Source organism: Oncorhynchus mykiss, chromosome 22 (genome assembly GCF_013265735.2).
Source record: "Oncorhynchus mykiss isolate Arlee chromosome 22, USDA_OmykA_1.1, whole genome shotgun sequence".
Lineage (NCBI taxonomy): Eukaryota > Metazoa > Chordata > Actinopteri > Salmoniformes > Salmonidae > Oncorhynchus > Oncorhynchus mykiss.
Window position 1 is genome coordinate 30,433,300 of NC_048586.1, and position 20,749 is coordinate 30,454,048.

The 20,749-nt window shown below is 41.8% G+C and overlaps 1 protein-coding gene across 2 annotated transcripts; it reads left to right on the top strand.

Moving 5' to 3' along the window:
• The first annotated feature begins 2,023 nt into the window (after window positions 1-2,023).
• LOC110501728 (WD repeat and FYVE domain-containing protein 2) lies at window positions 2,024-20,459 on the top strand. Of its 2 annotated transcripts, XM_036959097.1 has the most exons (12): window positions 2,024-2,311; window positions 4,596-4,663; window positions 10,619-10,692; window positions 11,469-11,523; window positions 11,842-11,992; window positions 13,580-13,692; window positions 14,450-14,576; window positions 15,208-15,313; window positions 16,042-16,143; window positions 16,757-16,887; window positions 17,006-17,114; window positions 17,394-20,459. In XM_036959097.1, the coding sequence occupies exons 1-12, from the start codon at window positions 2,175-2,177 to the stop codon at window positions 17,421-17,423; spliced, it is 1,203 nt and encodes a 400-aa protein (XP_036814992.1). In that variant the 5' UTR covers window positions 2,024-2,174; the 3' UTR covers window positions 17,424-20,459. The 2 variants fall into 2 exon arrangements, with proteins under 2 accessions (XP_036814992.1, XP_036814993.1); XM_036959098.1 differs by lacking the exon at window positions 16,042-16,143 and having other exon boundaries at window positions 2,077-2,311.
• The last annotated feature ends 290 nt before the right edge of the window (window positions 20,460-20,749 follow it).

Below are 20,749 nucleotides of genomic sequence, written 5' to 3' on the forward strand. Positions count from 1 at the left end.
TCTGATCATTTCCTCATAATCTCCCAGATGTCGTCTTACCAAATATTCCAAGTTTTTGCATGTCCGTATCATGTCATTACACATGAATAGCAGTTACTTTTGGGTATGTCTATTTAGGGTGTCTGAGTTTAAGTATTCAGCTATGTGGTCTGATGAGAGGCCAACGTGGAAGAGACATGTTGAGCATATTGAAATTAAGTGTAGGAAGGTGCTGAACCTCATGAGGGCAGTGGCAGGATATGATTAGGGGTCGGATAGACAAACACGGTTGTATATGTACCAGGCATTGATCAGGTAATCTTTGGATTATGGGTGCTTTGCATATCAATCGGCAGTCATAACGCTACTACAGCTCCTGGATAGCATACAGTCAAGGGCTATGAGATTGTGTGTGGGTGCATTCAGGACGACACCTGTTGAGGCAGTGCAGGTAGATAGTGGGGAACTGCCACTGAGTAAAAGATGTGACAAACTTGCATTAGCGTACTGGGTGAGGTTGAAAGGGAGTTCAGAAGGACATCCTGCAGTCAAGATAACTGGGGGAATGCTGGGTGTGAGGAGTGGGTAAGCAGAGGGTGTACGGGTGGACAATCGGGCAGAAGGTGGTAGAATATGAACTGGGGGAGAGAGAGGCGGCCGGCAATTGCATTAGGGAACATTCCTCTGGCTGTTTCCGAAACCAAGTGTAATTTGGACATGATTGAGGGCAGGAGAGAATGGGGTGAGGATGTGAGACTGGGTGGAGAGACACCACATGACCAAAGGTATATGTGGACACCTGCTCATCGAACATATATTTTCAATAATATGGAGTTGGTACCCCTTTTGTTATAGAAGCAATCTTCATTCTTCTGGGAAAGCTTTCCAATAGATATTGGAACATTGCTGCGGGGGCTTGCTTCCATTCTGCCACGAGCGTTAGTGAGGTCAGGCATTGATGTTGGGCGATTTAGGCCTGACTCAGTCGGCGTTCCAATTCATCCCAAAGGTGTTCGATGGGGTTGAGGTCAGGGTTCTGTGCAGGCCAGTCAAGTTCTTCCACACAGATCTCGACAAGTATGGACCTCACTTTGTGCACGGGGCATTGTCATGCTGAAACAGGAAAGGGTCTTCCCCAAACTGTTGCAACAAAGTTGGAGGCAAAGAATTGTCTAGAATGTCATTTGTATGTTGTAGTGTTAATATTTACCTTCACTGGAATTAAGGGGCCTAGCCCAAACCATGAAAAACAGCTCCAAAACATTATTCCTCCTCCACCAAACCCAGATTAATCCGTCAGACTGCCAGATGGTGAAGCATGATTCAACACTCCAGAGAACGTGTTTCCACTGCTTCAGAGTCCAAGGGTGGCAAGCTTTGTACCACTCCAGCCGATGCTTGGCATTGCGCATGGTGATCTTAGGCTTGTGTTCGTCTGCTTGACCATGGAAACCCATTTCATGAAGCTCTCGATGAACAGTTCTTGTGCTGACATTGTTTCCAGAGGACAGATGATTTTTACATGCTTCAGCACTTGGCGGTCCCGTTCTGTGAGCTTGTGTGGCCTACAACTTTGTGTTGCTCCTAATTGTTTCTACATCACAATAACAGTACTTACAGTTCACCGGGGCAGCTCTAGGAGGGCAGAAACTGACTTGTTGGAAAGGTGGCATCCTATGACTGTGCCACTGAGCTCTTCAGTAAGGCCATTCTACTGACATTCTAGCTAAGAGTGCTGTGAGGAGAGGGGTAGATATTCGGGTCCCGCTTGGTCGCTGGATGTCAAGTCCTTGATCCGGGGAAAAGTGCTCAATCTTTGGCAAAGGGAGTGGGATGCTAGTATTAAGGGGAGGCAATTGTATTGCTTGCACTGGTCAGCAAAGGAAGAGGTGGTGTCTAGGGCTCTTTCACTTAGAGTAAGAGGAATAATGAACATAATTTAATGTAGGTTGGCCATGACTGGGCTTACACTCCAGTACAGTAGGTGGCGGTGTTTGCACCTTAACGTTGGATTCAATCTGCCAACCAATCCCAAAGAAGAACTCCGTGGTCAGCTGACTTGCAGCGTCTTTGGCTGTCACAACACACGGTATGCTGTGTTCAAAGTGCTGCTACAAAACACTTTTGCGGCTCGACTAGGGCGTTATGTTACGGATAGCCAAAACCAGCAAAGCAGCTAGGCCTATACCTCCGGAATGGCGGCAGAAATACAACCCAAACCGCAGACTCGGACTCCTGTTCTGCTCAACAAAATCGAAGCTTCCCAAGATGTTGTGAACACAGCGGTCATAATTCCAAAGGAGGACGGGGTGATCAGCGTCTCAGAGGACAGGTAGGATGATACTGTTTGAGACCATGTCAAATATGTGACCACAGTAGGTCAAATATAATATTACAGATTGTGCACTATTTATAGCAACGCAAACATGTACTGGCACTATAAGCTCCCTATCGCTACTCGTTACCGTCATCATGGTCGGCGTTAAAACGGAGACAAATTACCATCTTTTCACGCTACTAAGATACGAAGTCATTTTTGTAGCAGGTTAGGAGAGCATTTTCTCTAGCCCTAAACCAAACTATAACCTCGGTATCCTAACTGAGGAACGCGCAACTCCGTTCTTACTTCGAGACGGAGTTGAGTATTGATAACTGGTTGCGCCATTTGCTAGCAATAACAATGCGTCACCATCAGTCAATGCTTGTAAAAATGTAAATTCTGTTAACTGTTAGGCCTGCCAGTACCTACAATTGCGGTCTTTCCGCCGGGTTCTGAAATTATTACTTGTCATGACTTTTTTTCAAATATATCCACCGATTTATGAGGAAAAGGTCGGTGGTTTTATTCTCTAAAAGTATGAACCCCACAGTAGTACAGGACAAGCATAATTACAATACTTTTCAGATTTGACATTTTTACAAGTATCGACAGGTGACTCAATGTTGTTCCTAGCAAATCGCGCGACCAGATATCGATAGTCAACTCCGCCTCGATATAAGCGAACGGAGTTGAGCGTTCCTCCGCTCTCTTCTAACCTGCTGCATAAGTTCTCATAACCTGTTATGAAAAGACGCAGAGATTGAAACTCAGCAAAAAATGAAACGACCTCTCACTGTCAATTGTGTTTATTTTCAGCAAACTTAACGTGTATATATTTGTAGGAACATAACAAGATTCAACAACTGAGACATGGAACTGAACAAGTTCCAAAGGTATGTGACTGACAGAAATAGAATGTGTCCCTGAACAAAGGGTGGGGGGGGGGGGTCAAAATCAAACGTAACAGTTAGTATCTGGTGTGGCCACCAGCTGCATTAAGTACTGCAGTGCATCTCCTCATGGACTGCACCAGATTTGCCAGTTCTTGCTTTGAGATGTTACCCCACTCTTCCACCAAGGCACCTGCAAGTTCCTGGACAATTCTGGGGGGAATAGCCCTCGCCTTCACCCTCCGATCCAACAGCTCCCAGACGTGCTCAATGGGATTGAGATCCGGGCTCATCGCTGGCCATGGGAGAACACTGACATTCCTGTCTTGCGGGAAATCTAGCACAGAACAAGCAGTATGGCTGGTGGCATTGTCATGCTGGAGGGTAATGTCAGGATGAGCCTGGAGGAAGGGTATCACATTAGGGAGGAGGATGTCTTCCCTGCAACGCACAGCATTGAGATTGCCTGCAATGACAACGAGCTCAGTCTGATGACTCAGTGACACACCGCCCCAGACCATGATGGATTCTCCACGCTCATTCCTTCGACGATAAACTCGAATCCAACCATCACCCCAGGTGAGACAAAACCGCAACTCATCAGTGAAGAGCACTTTTTGCCAGATCTGTCTGGTCCAGTGACGGTGGGTTTGTGCCCATAGGTGACGTTGTTGCCGGTGATGTCTGGTGAGGACCTGCCTTATAACAGGCCTACAAGCCCCTCAGTCCAGCCTCTCTCAGCCTATTGCGGACAGTCTGAGCACTGATTGAGGGATTGTGCATTCCTGGTCTAACTCAGGCAGTTGTTGTTGCCATCCTGTACCTGTCCCGCAGGTGTGATGTTTGGATGTACCGATCCTGTGTGGTGTTCCACGTGGTCTGCCACTGCGAGGACGATCAGCTGTCTGTCCTGTCTCCCTGTTGCGCTGTCTTTTGTGTCTCAAAGTACGGCCATTTATTGCCCTGGCCACATCTGCAGTCCTCATGCCTCCTTGCTGCATGTTCACGCAGATGAGCAGGGACCCTGGGCATCTTAGTTTTGGTGTTTTTCAGAGTCAGTTGAAATGCCTCTTTAGTGCCCTAACTGTGACCTTAATTGCTTACTGTCTGTAAGCTGTTAGTGTCTTAATGACTGTTCCACAGGTGCATGTTCATGAATTTTTATGGTCCATTGAACAAGCATGGGAAACAGTGTTTAAACCCTTTACAATGAAGATCTGTGAAGTTATTTGGATTTTTACAAATTATCTTTGAAAGCAGGGACCTGAAAAAGGAAAGTTTATTTTTTTGCTGAGTTTATTATATGCAAATGTATTTTAGTCAATACCTCTCTGACATGGTGGTGCCTACGGCAGTTTGATAGTCGTGACCAATACATAACCAGAATGGCTTTATGTGACCCGCAGGACGATCCGGATATGGCTGAAGAGAGACAGTGGCCAGTACTGGCCCAGCATTTACCACACAATGCCAGGTGAGTCATCACCTCTCATGTCTTACTGGGCGATTCCACGACGGCAGGAGTGGAAATGTTTGGTATCTCTGATTGTTCTGGCAATTCTCACCTTAGAACTTCATTGGGAGGAAGAATGTTTAATATGTTTTTTACATTTGTATCCCAAACTATTTTTTGGGAAAATCATGATATTTTGCCATTTTAGGTCCTATTTTGACCTATACATGCCTCCTGTAAGACTTTATGATCCGTACAACATCTTTGTCATTATACTCCTTTATAATGTGCTCTAACACATGGAGTATGTCTAGATTAGAGGTCGACCGATTAATCGGAATGGCCTATTAATTAGGGCCGATTTCAAGTTTTCATAACAATCATAAATCTGTATTTTTGGACACCAATTTGGCCGATTTTAAATGATTTTTTTATTTAATTTTTTTACACCTTTATTTAATCTTTATTTAACTAGGCAAATCAGTTAAGAACACATTCTTATTTGCAATGACGGCCTAGGAACGGTGGGTTAACTGCCTCGTTCAGGAGCAGAACAAATTTTTACCTTGAATCCCCCGAGCTGACAATCTTGCAACCTTACAGTTAACTAGTCCAATGCTCTAACCACCTGATTACGTTGCACTCCACGAGGAGACTGCCTGTTACGCGAATGCAGTAAGCCAAGGTAAGTTGCTAGCTGGCATTGAACTTATCTTATAAAAAACAATCAATCAATCTTAATCACTAAACTACACATGGTTGATGATATTACTAGTTTATCTGATATTACTAGTTTATCTAGCGTGTCCTGCGTTGCATATAGTCGATGCGGTGCGTATCATTGCTCCAATGTGTACCTAACCATAAACATCAATGCCTTTCTTAAAATCAATACACAGAAGTATATATTTTTAAACCTGCATATTTAGCTAAAATAAATCCAGGTTAGCAGGCAATATTAACCAGAGGAAATTGTGTCATTTCTCTTGCGTTCATTGCACGCAGAGGTCAGTGTATATGCAACAGTTTGGGCCGCCTAATTTGCCAGAATTTTACATAATTATGACATAACATTGAAGGTTGTGCAATGTAACAGGAATATTTAGACTTACGGATGCCACCCGTTAGATAAAATACGGAACGGTTCCGTATTTCACTGAAAGAATAAACGTTTTGTTTTCGAGATGATAGTTTCCGGATTCGGCCATATTAATGACCTAATGCTCGTATTTCTGTGTGTTATCATGTTATAACTAAGTCTATGATTTGATAGAGCAGTCTGACTGAGCGATGGTAGGCACCAGCAGGCTTGTAAGCATTCATTCAAACAGCACTTTCGTGCGTTTGCCAGCAGCTGTTTATGACTTCAAGCCTATCAACTCCCGAGATTAGGCTGGTGATTCTAGCTACTTAGCAGGGTGCGCGCTAATAGTGTTTCAAACGTCACTCGCTCTGAGACTTGGAGTGGTTGTTCCCCTTGCTCTACATGGGTAATGCTGCTTCCAGGGTGGCTGTTGTTGATGTGTTCCTGGTTCGAGCCCAGGTAGGAGCGAGGAGAAGGAAGCTATACTGTTACACTGGCAATACCAAAGTGCCTATAAGAACATCCAATAGTCAAGGTTAATGAAATACAAATGGTATAGAGGGAAATAGTCCTATAATAACTACAACCTAAAACGTCTTACCTGGGAATATTGAAGACTTTCATATGTTCTGAGCAAGGAACTGAAACATTAGCTTTCTTACATGGCACATATTGCACTTTTACTTTCTTCTCCAACACTTTGTTTTTGCACTATTTAAACCAAATTGAACATGTTTCATTATTTATTTGAGGCTAAATTGAATTTATTGATGTATTATATTAAGTTAAAATAAGTGGTAATTCAGTATTGTTGTAATTGTCATTATTACAAATTTTAAAAATCGGCTGATTTAATCGGTATCAGCTTTTTTTGGTCCTCCAATAATCGGTATTGGCTTTGAAAAATCATAATCGATCGACCTCTAGTCTAGATTTCGAAATTCATCTTCACATTAATTTATTAAACATAACATGAATATCTCAAAAGTACCCTTTGTGATTTAGTTAATTTTAAGACGTATTGTTTGGAACAATATACAATAAAAGTATAACATTTCCAGAGTGGGCTCTCTGCTAATTCTGAAGTTTGAGCACCACCAACAATAAATGGATTCAAAGAGAATCCTCTGCTGAATGTGCAATCCTAAAAGAGGATTGTGATTGGTTAATGACCTATGGTCAATTTCTATGTATGAAATGTAAAGTAACAGAGAACCCACTGGAAATTTGATGTTTGAAGAGAATTGGTGTGGAAAAATTCTTACACATAGGGACACTCAATTTCAATCTTGAATGAGTCATTGTCAGTGCGCAGGAGAGGTTCCAACCAACTCAATGCACCAAAGTACACATGTCAATCAGGAGCTCCTCCTTGGGTAGACCCAGCAGTTGTCTGATATACGGCTATACACAGACAAGTTATATTTGCATAATTCATTAATCATTACCATTTTGTTTCATTCATGTGACCTATCAACACCTCACAAGGCTTCTCTCTAAGCTGAGAACTTGAAACTGAGATATCGTTAGTTTGTTCTCAAAACGTCTGGGCGTACTGCCAAATTGCAGCTACTGATAAGTGAGGATTTGTAAAACTCAGCCACTTGCATGAACACAGAAATTGGTTTAGAGAACAGCACATGAATAGAACAACAATATTAGTTGTAAGAAAAGCACGAACATTCAAATTCCCACTACAGTATATTGTTCCAAACCATTTCTCAGAAAATAAGCCAAATCAAAAAGGGTAGTTGAGATATTTACATTATTTTTAATGTTCAGGAAATTAATGTGAAAATATGTATTTCAGAATCTAGACCTCCAAATTTCAGAGCACACTATAAGGAGTATAATGACACCAGGATGTTGTCTGTATCATGAACCAATCACGGCTCATAGGGTTTTACAGTAGGCATGTATTGGTCTAAATAGGACCTAAAATAGAAAAACATTAAATAAATCCTCTATGGGGGAAAAATGAGTGGTGGAAAAACAATTGGAACCGTTCCCAGGTTATGAGTATTATGACTCGTACTGTGGTACTCTATGGCCACTTTTATCACGATTTTCTCAAAAATTGTTTGTGCTACAAATGTAAAAACCATCTTAGTCATACTTCCTACCAGTGAAGTTTGTGATAATTGCTAGAACAATCTGAGATACCAAAATATCTTAGGGTTACTCTGGCATGGATTTGCCCTACTTATAAAAAATGATTGGTCGCGTACACATATTTTGCAGATGTTATCGCTGGTTTAGCAAAATGCTTATAACTAGTTAGGCACCTAGCTATTCCATTGGCCTCATTTTGTCAACAGCTCTTCTGCCTGTGTGGTTTTAACGTCTGTTCCAGTTTGAATGAGTTAAACAACCATTTAGTCTATATTTCAGTTTGACCCAATGTTTTAAAGGTCCAATTGCAGCCATTTGTATCTCTATCAGCGCTAGCTAGCTGCGCCACCAGAGACTCTGGGTTCGCGCCCAGGCTCTGTCACAGGCGGCCGCGACCGGGAGGTCCATTGCGACGAGACAAGATAGTAATTACTAACAATTGGATACCACGAAATTGGGGAAAAAAGGGGTTAAAAAATATTTTAAAAAGAATAATTTCTGAGTAACAATTAAGTACCTTAATTCAATTAAAATAGTCAAAATACAGCTTCAGTGTTGGCAGAACAAAACTAGCTGTTATTGACAGAGGTTTGGAACACTCTTATTGTCTATTAACTAATGTACTGTCTGGGGATGTCACCAGTAGAACTGGGCGATATGGACAAAAATCCATATCAAGTTAAATTGACTGAATATCACTGATACATTTAACAATAAGTTTATACCATGTGCAACATTTTTTTTTTTTTTACATTTTTTTATATTACCCTTAACTACTGCATTGAATGATGTAGCTGTTAATGGGACAATTGATAATCACCCATATTAGCAAACTTCTTTCATTTCGAGCTTCACATATCTTTAGTAGGGCCCTGTAGGTTATTTATCATAATGAACAATATCAGCAAAATGTCCATGATACAGTGCATTTGGAAAGTATTCAGACCCCTTGACTTTTTCCACATTTTGTTACGTTACATCCTTATTCTAAAATGTATTACATTGTTTTTTCCCCGTCATCAACTACATACAATACCCCATAATGACAAAGCAAAAAGTATTTAAAAAAATGTTGCATCTAAACTGAAATGACATTTACATAAGTATTCAGACCATTTACTCAGTACTTTGTTGAAGCACCTTTGGCAGTGATTACAGCCTTGAGTCTTCTTGGGTATGACGTAACAAGCTTGGCACACCTGTATTTGGGGAGTTTCTCTCATTCTTCTCTGCAGATCCTCTCAAGCTCTGTCAGATTGGATGGGGAGCGTCACTGCACAGCTATTTTCAGGTCTCTCCAGAGACGTTTGATCGGGTTCGAGTCCGGGCTCTGGCTGGGCTACTCAAGGACATTCAGAGAAATGTCCTGAAGCCACTCCTGCATTATCTTGACAGTGTGCTTAGGGTCATTGTCCTGTTGGAAGGTGAACCTTCACCCCAGTCTTGAGGTCTTGAGCACTCTGAAGCAGGTTTTATTCAAGGATCTCTACTTTGCTCTGTTCATCTTTCCCTCGATCCTGACTAGTCTCCCATTCCCTGCCGCTGAAAAACATCCCCACAGCATGATGCTGCCATCACCATACTTCACCGTAGGGATGGAAGGTTCTCCCACCTCCACAGATTATTGGTCACCTCCCTGACCAAGGCCCTTCTCCCCCGATCTTCTTCCATTTAGTAATGGAGGCCACTATGTTCTTGGGAACCTTCAATGCTGCAGAAATGTTTTGGTACCCTTCCCCAGATCTGTGCCTCGACACAATCCTGTCTCGGAGCTCTACGGACAATTACTTCGACCTCATTCATGGCTTGGTGTTTGCTCTGACATGCACTGTGAACTGTGGGACCTTATATAGACAGGTGTGTGTGTGCTTTTCCAAATCATGTCCATTCAATTGAATTTACCACAGGTTGACTCCAATCCAGTTGTGGAAACATCTCAAGAGTGATATATGGAAGCAGAATGCACCTGAGCTCAATTACGCGTCACATAGCAAAAGGTTCTGAATACTAATGTAAATAAGCTATTTGTTTTTTAAATTTGTAATACACATTTGCAAAACATTTCTACAAACCTGTTTTCGCTTTGTCATTAGGGTTAGATTGAGGATTTAAAAAAAAAAATTATACATTCGAGAGTAAGCCTAACAATGTAGAAAGTCGAGGGGTCTGAATACTTTCTGAAGTTTCTAGTTTGGACGTTGTCAATCATTTTCGGTTTATTGTCCTAGCTCTAGTCACCAGCTAGGCCTAAACTCAATCTCGGCTAAACTCCATCTCACCAAAACAGGCTAACATTTCAAACAGCTCTTACACTAATTGTCCATTATCATATTGTTCACAATTTCACAGTATTAGGCTATTCCAACCTCCATAGTGTGGAAATGTATAAAACACAGGAAAATCACTTGACTGCACTGGGCCTTAAATGACTAATTGGTGCATTGTGCCTGGCAGGCTTAAGTTTTTTTAAATGCATTCCAAATTGGGATTCCTAGAGATAAGCCTATGCATGTGCCTGTCTGGAAAGTCTGTCTTAAGTTATTCAGGAAGTCACCACCCTCTTCAGTTCCATTTCCTAAAGTGTACTGCAAGTAATCATCTTCATTTTGACATGTTCCCTACTTGTTTTTTCTTTCTGCATGTTGTGCAATCACTGAAATTCCATCATGTAGTCACCAGCCCAGTCAGTGATTTCCCCCTCAATGCACATGGCACTGGAGAGAGGAGACACCCCACACTTGTATGGGCGTTTTCTTAGTTTAGTTCCTTTCTCTTCCTAGATTCCTGCTCCTGTATGTCCTTTAACCCAGAGACCAGGAGGCTGTCTATGGGGATGGAGAATGGAATCATCTCCGTAAGTGACTGTTTCTGTTCTCTAAGATACTCATGATTGGGGCGGCAGGGTAGCCTAGTGGTTAGAGCGTTGGACTAGTAACCGAAAGGTTGCAAGTTCGAATCTCCTAACTGACAAGGAGGTCTGTCGTTCTGCCCCTGAACAGGCAGTTAACCCACTGTTCCTAGGTCGTCATTGAAAATAAGAATTTGTTCTTAACTGACTTGCCTAGTAAAATAAAGGTAAAATAAAAAATGTAAAAAATTGGGCGTCATACTTTTATACCAAGCATCCAGCCTTATCCCCCAGTCAAGCCTGATACACATACTAAAACTCGTACCCCAGGGCCAGATTGGGGTCTGGTTGTGTTGGTTCAAGTCATGATTTCATGTTTAACATTTAGCGGGTCACTAAGTAGCTAGCTACTGTCTCTTGCTCTCGCGCTCTTTTGCACTGAGTCTTTGCTTCTCCATACAACAGCACTGATCAATACTGCCAGAGGGGTTGCATCTCTGAGTAACCTAATCTTCTGCGTGATTGGCTAAGTAGTTAGGTGGATCAATCAACACATGGATACTAAATATGTCTATCTACAGGAAGTGTAGACCTGGGTTTCCTTATGGGATTCATAGCCTAAAACTAACATGGATATACTTTGCTAAACCTAAGCTCTTCCTTTTGAGTCAGAAGGTAATTCCAAGCGTTGTGTAATTTTGACCTAAAAGTATGCCCATATCAAAGAAATACTATGCTTTCTCTTGGGAAAACCAGTGAGTGACATACTTCCTGTGTTTCAGGAGTTCATCCTGTCAGAAGACTACAACAAGATGACCCCGGCACAGACCTATCAGGGTGAGATGGGAAGTGTGGCCACAGGCTGTGTTCTTTGTGTGACTCAGCTGACTCTGGTCAATGGCAGGAAGGGATGAAACATGGCAAAATAATGGATTTTTTTCTATTCATGGCGCTTTGGTTGGTTTTAGCTACAAAGCCTCTGAAAGCAATGTACAACTATTGAGCTTGCTGCCAACTGCTCTACTGTACGACTGCCATCTTGTCTGTTTTTATCCATTTTAAAGGATGCAAAGAACACCAATCCGTCTACTTTTTTTGTACATTATATGACCAGTATTTTTTGTTTATCATGACATTGTGTGTGTTCTGTATCAGCCCACCAGGGCAGAGTGACAGTGGTGCTGTTTGTATTGGAGATGGAGTGGGTCCTCAGTACAGGACAGGACAAGAACTTCACCTGGCACTGCTCTGAGAGTGGAACACAGCTGGGGTTATACCGCACCACCGCCTGGGTCTCTGGACTGCAGTATCCTTCATCTTTTACAAACCACATTCCTCTATTCATTCCATTCCATTCACATGCTGTTGCTGATTGGGGAAAACAAATCACTACAGTTACATATCGCAATATTATTTTGGGATGATATTTGATTCCAAGTATCAATTTGTAAAAAATTAAGATTTCAAATAATATGCTACTGTAGGTAGCGTTGGCTATTTTTCATCCTATAACTTTTGTTCTCCATCTTCTTTTTAAATACTGAGCCAACATGTTTTCAGTACTTTTACTTCCCTGACTGATCAAAACTAGTTTTCTCATGCTGTCTTGTCTCTCAGCAGAAGACATATAGTGAGCAAAATGTTTGAGACATTAAATCGCAATATCAAATCATAAGAATCGCAATACATATTGTATTGGCACCTAAGTATCGTGATAATATTGTATTGTGAGGTAATTCCCAGCTCTAGTTGCTATGTAGCAAATATCTTAACAAGAACTACCTGTGTGTGAAGTCCAAAGCCACAGACAACATTTCAAGTGGTAACAGCGCACTCGACTGGGTCTCCTTCACCTCAAACAAGTATATATTTGAGGCGTTATGGGAGGATGTGGCCCTCTTGCGCTTTCTCCTACGATGCAGTAGACCAGAGGGAGCCAGGTAAGCGTCCCAGTAGCTTTTCTTAATTGGGAACGCTAACGATAGCCTTCAGTCATGTTGCCCAAGGCAATGTTCCGGGAGATTTCCGTAATGGCAAGATAAAAGGTCTGGGTCCACTCTGCTGTGGTGGGCTCTCGATATCAACTAGCTCTGTGAGGTCTTGAGACTGACTTATGCTTCAAAGACCGGGATAAACAATTCCAATGTTAAGTACAACAACAACAAAAAATCTGATTTCTTCGTGGCATTCATATGGCAACCATTTTGTTTGTTTTGGTTTTGTATACCTTTTTACAAACCCAGAGAAGTCATTATTACATTTGCACACACTGTACATAGATTTTTCTATTGTTATTGACTGTCCGTTTGTTTATTCCATGTGTAACTCTGTTGTTTTTGTCGCACTGCAACTGGCCTAACTGGTTAAATAAAGGTGAAATAATTTGTATTATATTTTTTATGTTATTCAAAATTCTTGAAATGAACTACTTGGAATGTGTTTATTTAGTATTTCATCCAGCAAATGTTTCTAAACAACCACGGTTCTGAGTTGACCTGGGATCAGATTAGTACAGGAACCCTTTTCAGGAGGAGAAATGTGTGTTCTGAGAAGGTTTGTCTTATTGTTTTCTCTCTTTTGATTGATTTTATTTATCATTTTGGCCTCTCACTGAAAGGTCTCTTGAGTTCAGAGACTAAATACGTATGATTTTGTAGCTAATGAACAGTTAACTGTGGTAAGTTTTATCTGATGTGGGTTGTTTTTGTTGGAAATGTAAGAGGTGTAGGGCAGTCAGTCCTTCACTGAATAGAATGAACCACATACGAGTAGGTTTCAACCAGGAAACACTGATTGAATAGAATAAATACAGTGTGTGCAAATCCGTGAAGTTGCTCCGACGCAAACAGTTCAGTTAAACGATCATTGGCATCCTTGACCCTGCCCCTCCCAGGTTCGACGTGGAGACGAGGCACGCCTTTGTGGGCGACTACTCTGGTCAGGTGACCATCCTCAAGCTGGAGCTGGACAGCTGTAGTCTGGTCACCACCTTCAAAGGACACACCGGTATTACTACTACACCCCATGTTGCAAAACAACACTCGTCCCCTAACCCCTAGTACCCCATCCTCCCCCAGCCTTGAAACACCACCATTTGGGACTCCTTCATTGGTTTCAATACACAGAGGAAGCAAATTAAAGCCCCTAAATATTTGAAAGAAAGCACACATACTATTTTAAACCTTTGGAGATTTTCTAAATCGGTCTACTACCCACTTTTTATTTCCATGTTTTCACCCTAACTGACCGTCCCTCATGTCCACTCGGGCCACCTGCCAGCAGGGCTAGAGGTAGTGTGGGACATTGTATACTCCAGAGGACTACCCTCACAGCTATTTAGAAACCCTCTGTTCTGATCTGGGGTCAGTTGTTTTAGCACTCTCACATCTCCTACTTCCTATATTTACAGAAGAGCTTGTGACTGACAATGCTGCTGACAGCACCACTATTCCAGGCCTATCTGTTATCAGTGGGGTTACACATGTTTGTCATTATGCAAATATCTGCCGGTGAAAAGCACTGGAACATATTTCTCTTTGAATTAGACACAAAAGGGTGCTCAAGATGGATGAATTGTGGTTCATTAAAAGCAAAAGACTTGGCAGTTATTGAGAGGTTAGTTAATTTCAACTTGAATTTGCTTTTGTCCACTTTCTAATAATTGAGACCTTTTAGTTTCTTGTTTTTGTTCCACTTGACCAGGTCAAGTTTAAGATCCAGTGATGAGCTGAGGAATGTGTGTGTTGTGTTCTGCTGTCTTTAGGCAATGTGACAGCTCTGTGTTGGGACCCGGTCCAGAGAGTGTTGTTCTCCGGCAGCGCCGATCACTCCATCATCATGTGGGACATCGGGGGAGGCAAAGGCACCGCTATTGAACTTCAGGGACACAAGTAAGATTCACACACTGAACCTCAATAGAGTCCTCCAATACAGTCTTCAAATGTAGTCTCCATTGTAGTATAAAAACCCCATTATAAACTGCTTGTTTCGAGTCCTGAATTCTGATTGGCTGACAGCTGTGGTATATCAGACCGTATAAAGGGGGGGAGGGGAAAAGCAACTGTAATTGACAGAGGTTTGGAACACTTATTAGTTTATTAATTAATGATGTGATGTCACCAGGCAGGCCAAAATCCATCCCACCAAAATAGGTGGAAATTTCAGGCGGTCTTTTCAAACAGCTCTTAACACGAAAAGGGCTTTATCATAATTTTCACAATTTCACAGTATTATACCAACCTCATAGTGTGGAAATGTTCTATAAAACCACAGGATAATCACATCTGACTGCACCTGGGCCTTTAATCAATATGATAGTCTTAGAAACTGTTGAAATGTCCTTGGTAGTCTCCTTTAGGGCGCTTCATTATCCATAACTCCTGGATGTTTCACGGTCAGTTATGTTTTTGGGAGCGTTTGAAAGTGACTTATGTCACACCCAAGGATGTCATTCCGGTGGTGGGGGGAATCTACACTATTTCTGTACCACATTCTCTTTACGTGTGTGTGTTAACAATGCAGTGAGAAGGTCCAGGGCCTATGCTACGCGCCACATACACGTCAGCTGATCTCCTGCAGCTCAGATGGAGGCATCGTCATCTGGAACATGGACGTGACCAGACAGGAGGTGAGGGAGGGATGAACTGATAAAGATGGAGGATGGATCAGAAGGAGGGAGGAAGACTAAACCTCAAGGCTGTGAGACGTGTGTGTGTGTGTGAAGTAGACCGGTTGAGTTCCTGGCACATATTGTCACCAGAGGGGGTTCGAAGGTTCACACACACCCCACAGACTTAAGCAACTTGGATGCAAAGGACTTTCAGGGAGAGAGTGGGTGAGGGAAGGAGAATGAATGTGCTATGGAGCTAAATCTGCAGTGAGGCCTGAGTGTTGGGCAGGGCTGTGTATAGGATTAGCTGGAGCACAGGGCCGGGTTGTGTCACTCAGACATAAGCACACCTTTCTTCCGTAGAATCTGTCTAGCCCTAGATATGGGCCAGTCACAGCTCTGTGAGTGCATTGTCACCTCTGTCATTGACAGCATGGTATGGCAGAGTGCTTTGTCTGGCTGTTTCTGTCACCATGGAGGGATACCTGAAATGTGAACACGTACAGAGAGAGAATGACAAACTCTGAATGAAATTCAGAATGGTAATGTACTGAATGCAAATGAGTGTTCAGTGTAGACTACCTGTGGCTCTGACTGGTTCTTTCTCTCACTTACGTTATACCTAACCACTTAATCTGGGTTAGTTTCCTTTTAAAGCTCCTGGTGGTTAAAAGTAGGATTTAGTAAGGAAAATCTGACTAGAGTAGTATTTAGAGTCTGTATTTAACCTGTCTGTGTTCCCTCAGACCCCAGAGTGGCTGGACAGTGATTCGTGTCAGAAGTGTGAGCAGCCATTCTTCTGGAACTTCAAACAGATGTGGGACAGTAAGAAAATCGGCCTGCGACAGGTACAGTGGGCACCATACTGTCACTGTGGGATGTAGTTCACATATTGTCCACAAGAGGGCAGGAGAAAAACGTAAATGTTCCTATAAACTGGCTCGGTCACAAACAATGCTCGCTCTTCAATGGAGCAGAAGTTTGTGTTGTTTTTCTAGGTGGCTAGATAGCTCGCAACAGTGACAAGAAGCTGCCATGGGGAATCATGGCTCGTTTAATCTTGTTCTTGATACCATGTCTTGTTTTGACTGATGTACTCTTGTCTGCTAATTTGGCCAAAATGTGATGTAGGTGAGAGACAAGGGCTCATTGTGCAAATGTATTTATGTTTTCAATAAACATTGGAGACAAAATGGCCAACCCTGCCTGTTTGCCCCATAATTGTTTTCACGCATCAGTTTTGTTGCTAAACAACCAAATTGTATTTGTCACATGCACCAAATACTACAGGTGTAGACTTTACAGTGAACCCCTCTATGGCAGTGTGAAATGCAGAAACATAGACCTGGTGTGGCCTCTGCTGTTTGTGACTACATGTGTGAGGGCAAGTGAGATATATTCACATTGGCCTTATCTGTAGGCTGAACCCAAGGCTCAATGTCTCCTGTCTCCTCTCCCCAGCACCACTGCAGGAAGTGTGGGCAGGCAGTGTGTGGGAAGTGCTCGGCCAAGCGCTCCACCATCCCTCTCATGGGCTTCGAGTTTGAGGTGCGGGTGTGTGACAGCTGCCACGAGTCCATCACAGACGAGGAGTGAGTAACATGCATGCACAAAAAAGCCTTAAATATCATCCTCTGGTCATCACATATTATCCTATACTTTAATTCCCATGGTGATAACACTATTTTGCCCCCTCCCCATGTCTTACAGCCGGGCGCCCACGGCGACATTCCATGACAGCAAACACAGCATAGTTTACATGCACTACGAGCCTACCATGGGCTGGCTACTGACCTCTGGGGCAGACAAGGTCGTCAAGGTGAGACAAACACGATGTCTCTTAAGGCAGCGTTTAGATAGGCAGCCCAATTCTGATCTTTTTTCCACTAACTGGTCTTTTGACCAATCACAGATCTTTTCACATCAGATATTTTTCAGAGTTGAGCTGATTGAGGGAAGACCAATTAGTGAGAAAAATATCAGTTGGATTTGCAGCCTAATACAGGAATAGGAGGCATTGATACAATGACCATTTAATGATATCCACATATGAAGGAGGCATTGTTTTTTTTATACACCTTTATGTTTGTGTCAACAGCTCTGGGACATGACTCCAGTGGTGTCCTGAAGGTCATTGTTGATGGAGCATCATGGAGCTCCATCCACCTATCAGGTGAGAGCTTACCGGTGGCCGTCATCCTGAGAGGAGGTGGTAATGTCCACAAGAACAACCACCACAACAATAGTAACATCCACAGAACCTAGAAACACCAGGCCTTTCTTGCCTGCCCTTGTCCCTCTTGGTGACTAAATGTTCTGATGAAGAGCTGTACTCTGGCTCCCGATATGGATGGAAAGATTTGGAATAGAGACGCCTTGAAGAGGACGAAGGTATGCGTGCTGTATCAGGACTATGAAAGAGCATTTTTTTGTTAGTTTTATGGATCCCCCTTACCAACAGTAGGTCACTCTGGAACAACATTTGGAACTTCAACTAAAATGTTATTGTGCATATATAATTCCCTATATTCTTTGGTTTATTATATTTAAAACAATGGATCCATAGTAAAATGAACTCCGTGTAGGCTACCTGCTGAACAACACATACAGCTAGTCGGGCAAATAAAAATATTATATTTAAGTGCCTTCCTCATATCATATTGCAGCTCTCACTATGGCAAACAGAGCATGAAAAAAAGTAGGTGAAAAAATTAAAATAAAATTATAAAAAAATGTACTGGGGTTATATGAATATCAGTGAGATATGTAACCTGGAGTATGTACAGTACCAAGATGGAATACTCTAATATAATCACAACTTAAGAAGGTCCCAAAGTTGACCTCTTATAACTCATCCTGTTTTGATTGGCTCTTTGCTTGTTAGCTGCTGTACATAGAAGCAGCAGGTGGAGGGTAGAATAGCCCTGTTTCTGGGTGGACCCTGTTTCAGTTGAGGTGTCAGAAGAGTTCATAGCCTACAGATAACTGCCAAAATAAAGGAACCACCAACATTGTCTTAATAGGGCATTGGGCCAACAAGCTGCCAGAACAGCTTCAATGCGCCTTGGCGTAAATTCTAAGTCTCTGGAACTCTTTCGGAGGGAAGTGTCACAATTCTTCCACAGGACATCTGTAATTTGGTGTTTTGTTGATGGTGGTTGAAAAGGCTGTCTCAGGCGCCACTCCAGTGTTCAATTGGGTTGAGATGTGGTGACTGAGACACACAGTTTAAATCGCCTATGCTCAATTGAGACCCACCTTTCAAATTCACTAAGATTTCTTCTAACCATGCTAGCCAAAATAATTGGGCAACTGGGCATTTTTGTACATGACCCTAAGCATGATGGGATGTTAATTGCTTAATTATTTATTTATTTTATTTTACCTTTATTCTAAATTCTTATTTTCAATGATGGTGGGTTAACTGCCTGCTCAGGGGCAGAACGACAGATTTGTACCTTGTCAGCTGGGGGATTTGAACTTGCAACCTTTTGGTTACTAGTCCAACGCTCTAACCACTAGGCTACCCTGCCACCCCAAATTAACTCGGGAACCACATCTGGGTGGAAGCACCTGCATTCAATATACTTTGTATCCCTCATTTACTCAATTGTTTCCATTTACTTTGGCAGTCACCTAGCTTATAGGCTCTCCTGTAGTCATACATACACACGACTGGTGAACAAGTCTACATGTGGTATCTCACTGTCGGGTAACGGTTGACGACCACAGATGTAGGAGACGTGGAGAAAGACATTTCATTCTTTAGTAAAAAATTTTCAAATTAATATTGATTTGCTAACTGAAGTTCTTGATTAGGCTTGCCAATTGAAATGATAAATTGTAAAGAACAAGTTAATTCCAATCATATTTTTATGATTTATTTTGACTCTATTGTAGAGTTGTTATTGAAATGTCACCTACGACTCTTTGGACTTTGGTGGTGGACCAAAACATTATTCACCACGTGTCATCTCTAGTTTCTTTGCACTTCAGTTGTTACGGTTTGATTTCTAAGAGAACAAAATCATAGCTAAGCACTTTTTGTCCAATGCATACACTTGCAATATGTTGTTATCTACAAATGACATATGGTTGAAGTCTGAAAATATTAGATTTTTCTATTGCGTACGTATAACAGACTGGTGATATGTTAGTGGCTGTGTGTCAAATGTATTTGTGTTATGAGTTTATTTATTGCTGTGTGTTACTGGTGCCTCAAAGCTAGACATCTCTCATGTAGCCTACTACACCACACGTGTAAAGTGCATTCTCAAATTGTATTGATGGTTATTATGGATATAATATAGTTCAAGTTAAGTTCAATCACTGGATTTGCTTTTGGATTTGTTTTTAGACAGAACCACGATTGTAAAACAACAATCTGTCTGCATGTTGATATTTGGGATATAAAACCTAATTACCCATTGTCATTTTTCACAAGTACTAGCATGTTATTTTAATAATCAGCCACACATCTTGGGCCTAGGCTAATGCATATCTACTGGTGGAGAATGGCTCTCAGGCTCTAGTGCTATTTACAGTAGTAGTCAATCACTGGATTGAATAATTATACTATCCCTATTCGTGTCCTCATTTAATGCCCTCTGTACAGTAAAGAACAATATCTGTTATCATTGTTGGCGGTAAAAATGTGTGTTCCATGCTGATTCATACAGCAATACTGATTTACATTATCTGAATGACTGCCCTACGATTTGAAATACCTTGATGATAATATTATTAGGTGTGTTTTGTAGCCTGGATACCAGTCTGTTTTTCTGCTTATGTCAATGTTTTGTCATTGGCAACAGTGTTGTTAATACAGGAGCTGTTTTGATCCCAGGCTAGTGCTTCTGTGTGGTGTTGTATGATGCTCACATGTAGCTGCTGTACTGTGTGTGACTCCTTGATCCTGCTTTGTGGCATTCCCCTCAGGTCTTGATGTGCGTGGTGTGTCCAAGCAGCAGATTAATGAAGATCATTAGTCCTATAGGAGTATCATTACTGCATGTCTCATCTTGGATCAAAAGCTGATCTGGGTACAGGTCATCCTGAGTAGAGATGTGTACATATCATTCCATAATTACAGTTCCTCTTGTTGTCTTGCTGCTGATGTACTCATGTTTGTATTTGATTAAATTGATATGAGGTGACTGAAAGACAGGATGTCTCTTTTTCATGTGAATGCTTGTGCTTTTGTTTCCATGTAGATATTCAGCTGGTGGTGTTCAGCTCATCAGTTCTCCCCATTGATCAATATCTCTATTTAAACAGGTTTAGCATCATCCTTAACCCTATCAGAGAAAATGTGAAAAGTTATCAAATCAAAGTTTATTTGTCACGTACGCCAAAAACAACAGGTGTAGTAGACCTTACAGTGAAATGCTTACTTAAAGGCTCTAAACAATAGTGCAAAAAAAAAGGTGTGTGTGTGTAGGTAAGTAAAGAAAT

Excerpts from the sequence above, each read along its gene's own strand:
- LOC110501728 (XM_036959097.1), top strand. The coding sequence starts at position 2,175 with ATGGCGGCAGAAATACAACCCAAACCGCAGACTCGGACTCCTGTTCTG. Across the intron at positions 4,664-10,618 it reads CATTTACCACACAATGCCAG|ATTCCTGCTCCTGTATGTCC; the intron begins GTGAGTCATCAC and ends TTCTCTTCCTAG. Across the intron at positions 16,144-16,756 it reads AGAAAATCGGCCTGCGACAG|CACCACTGCAGGAAGTGTGG; the intron begins GTACAGTGGGCA and ends TCCTCTCCCCAG.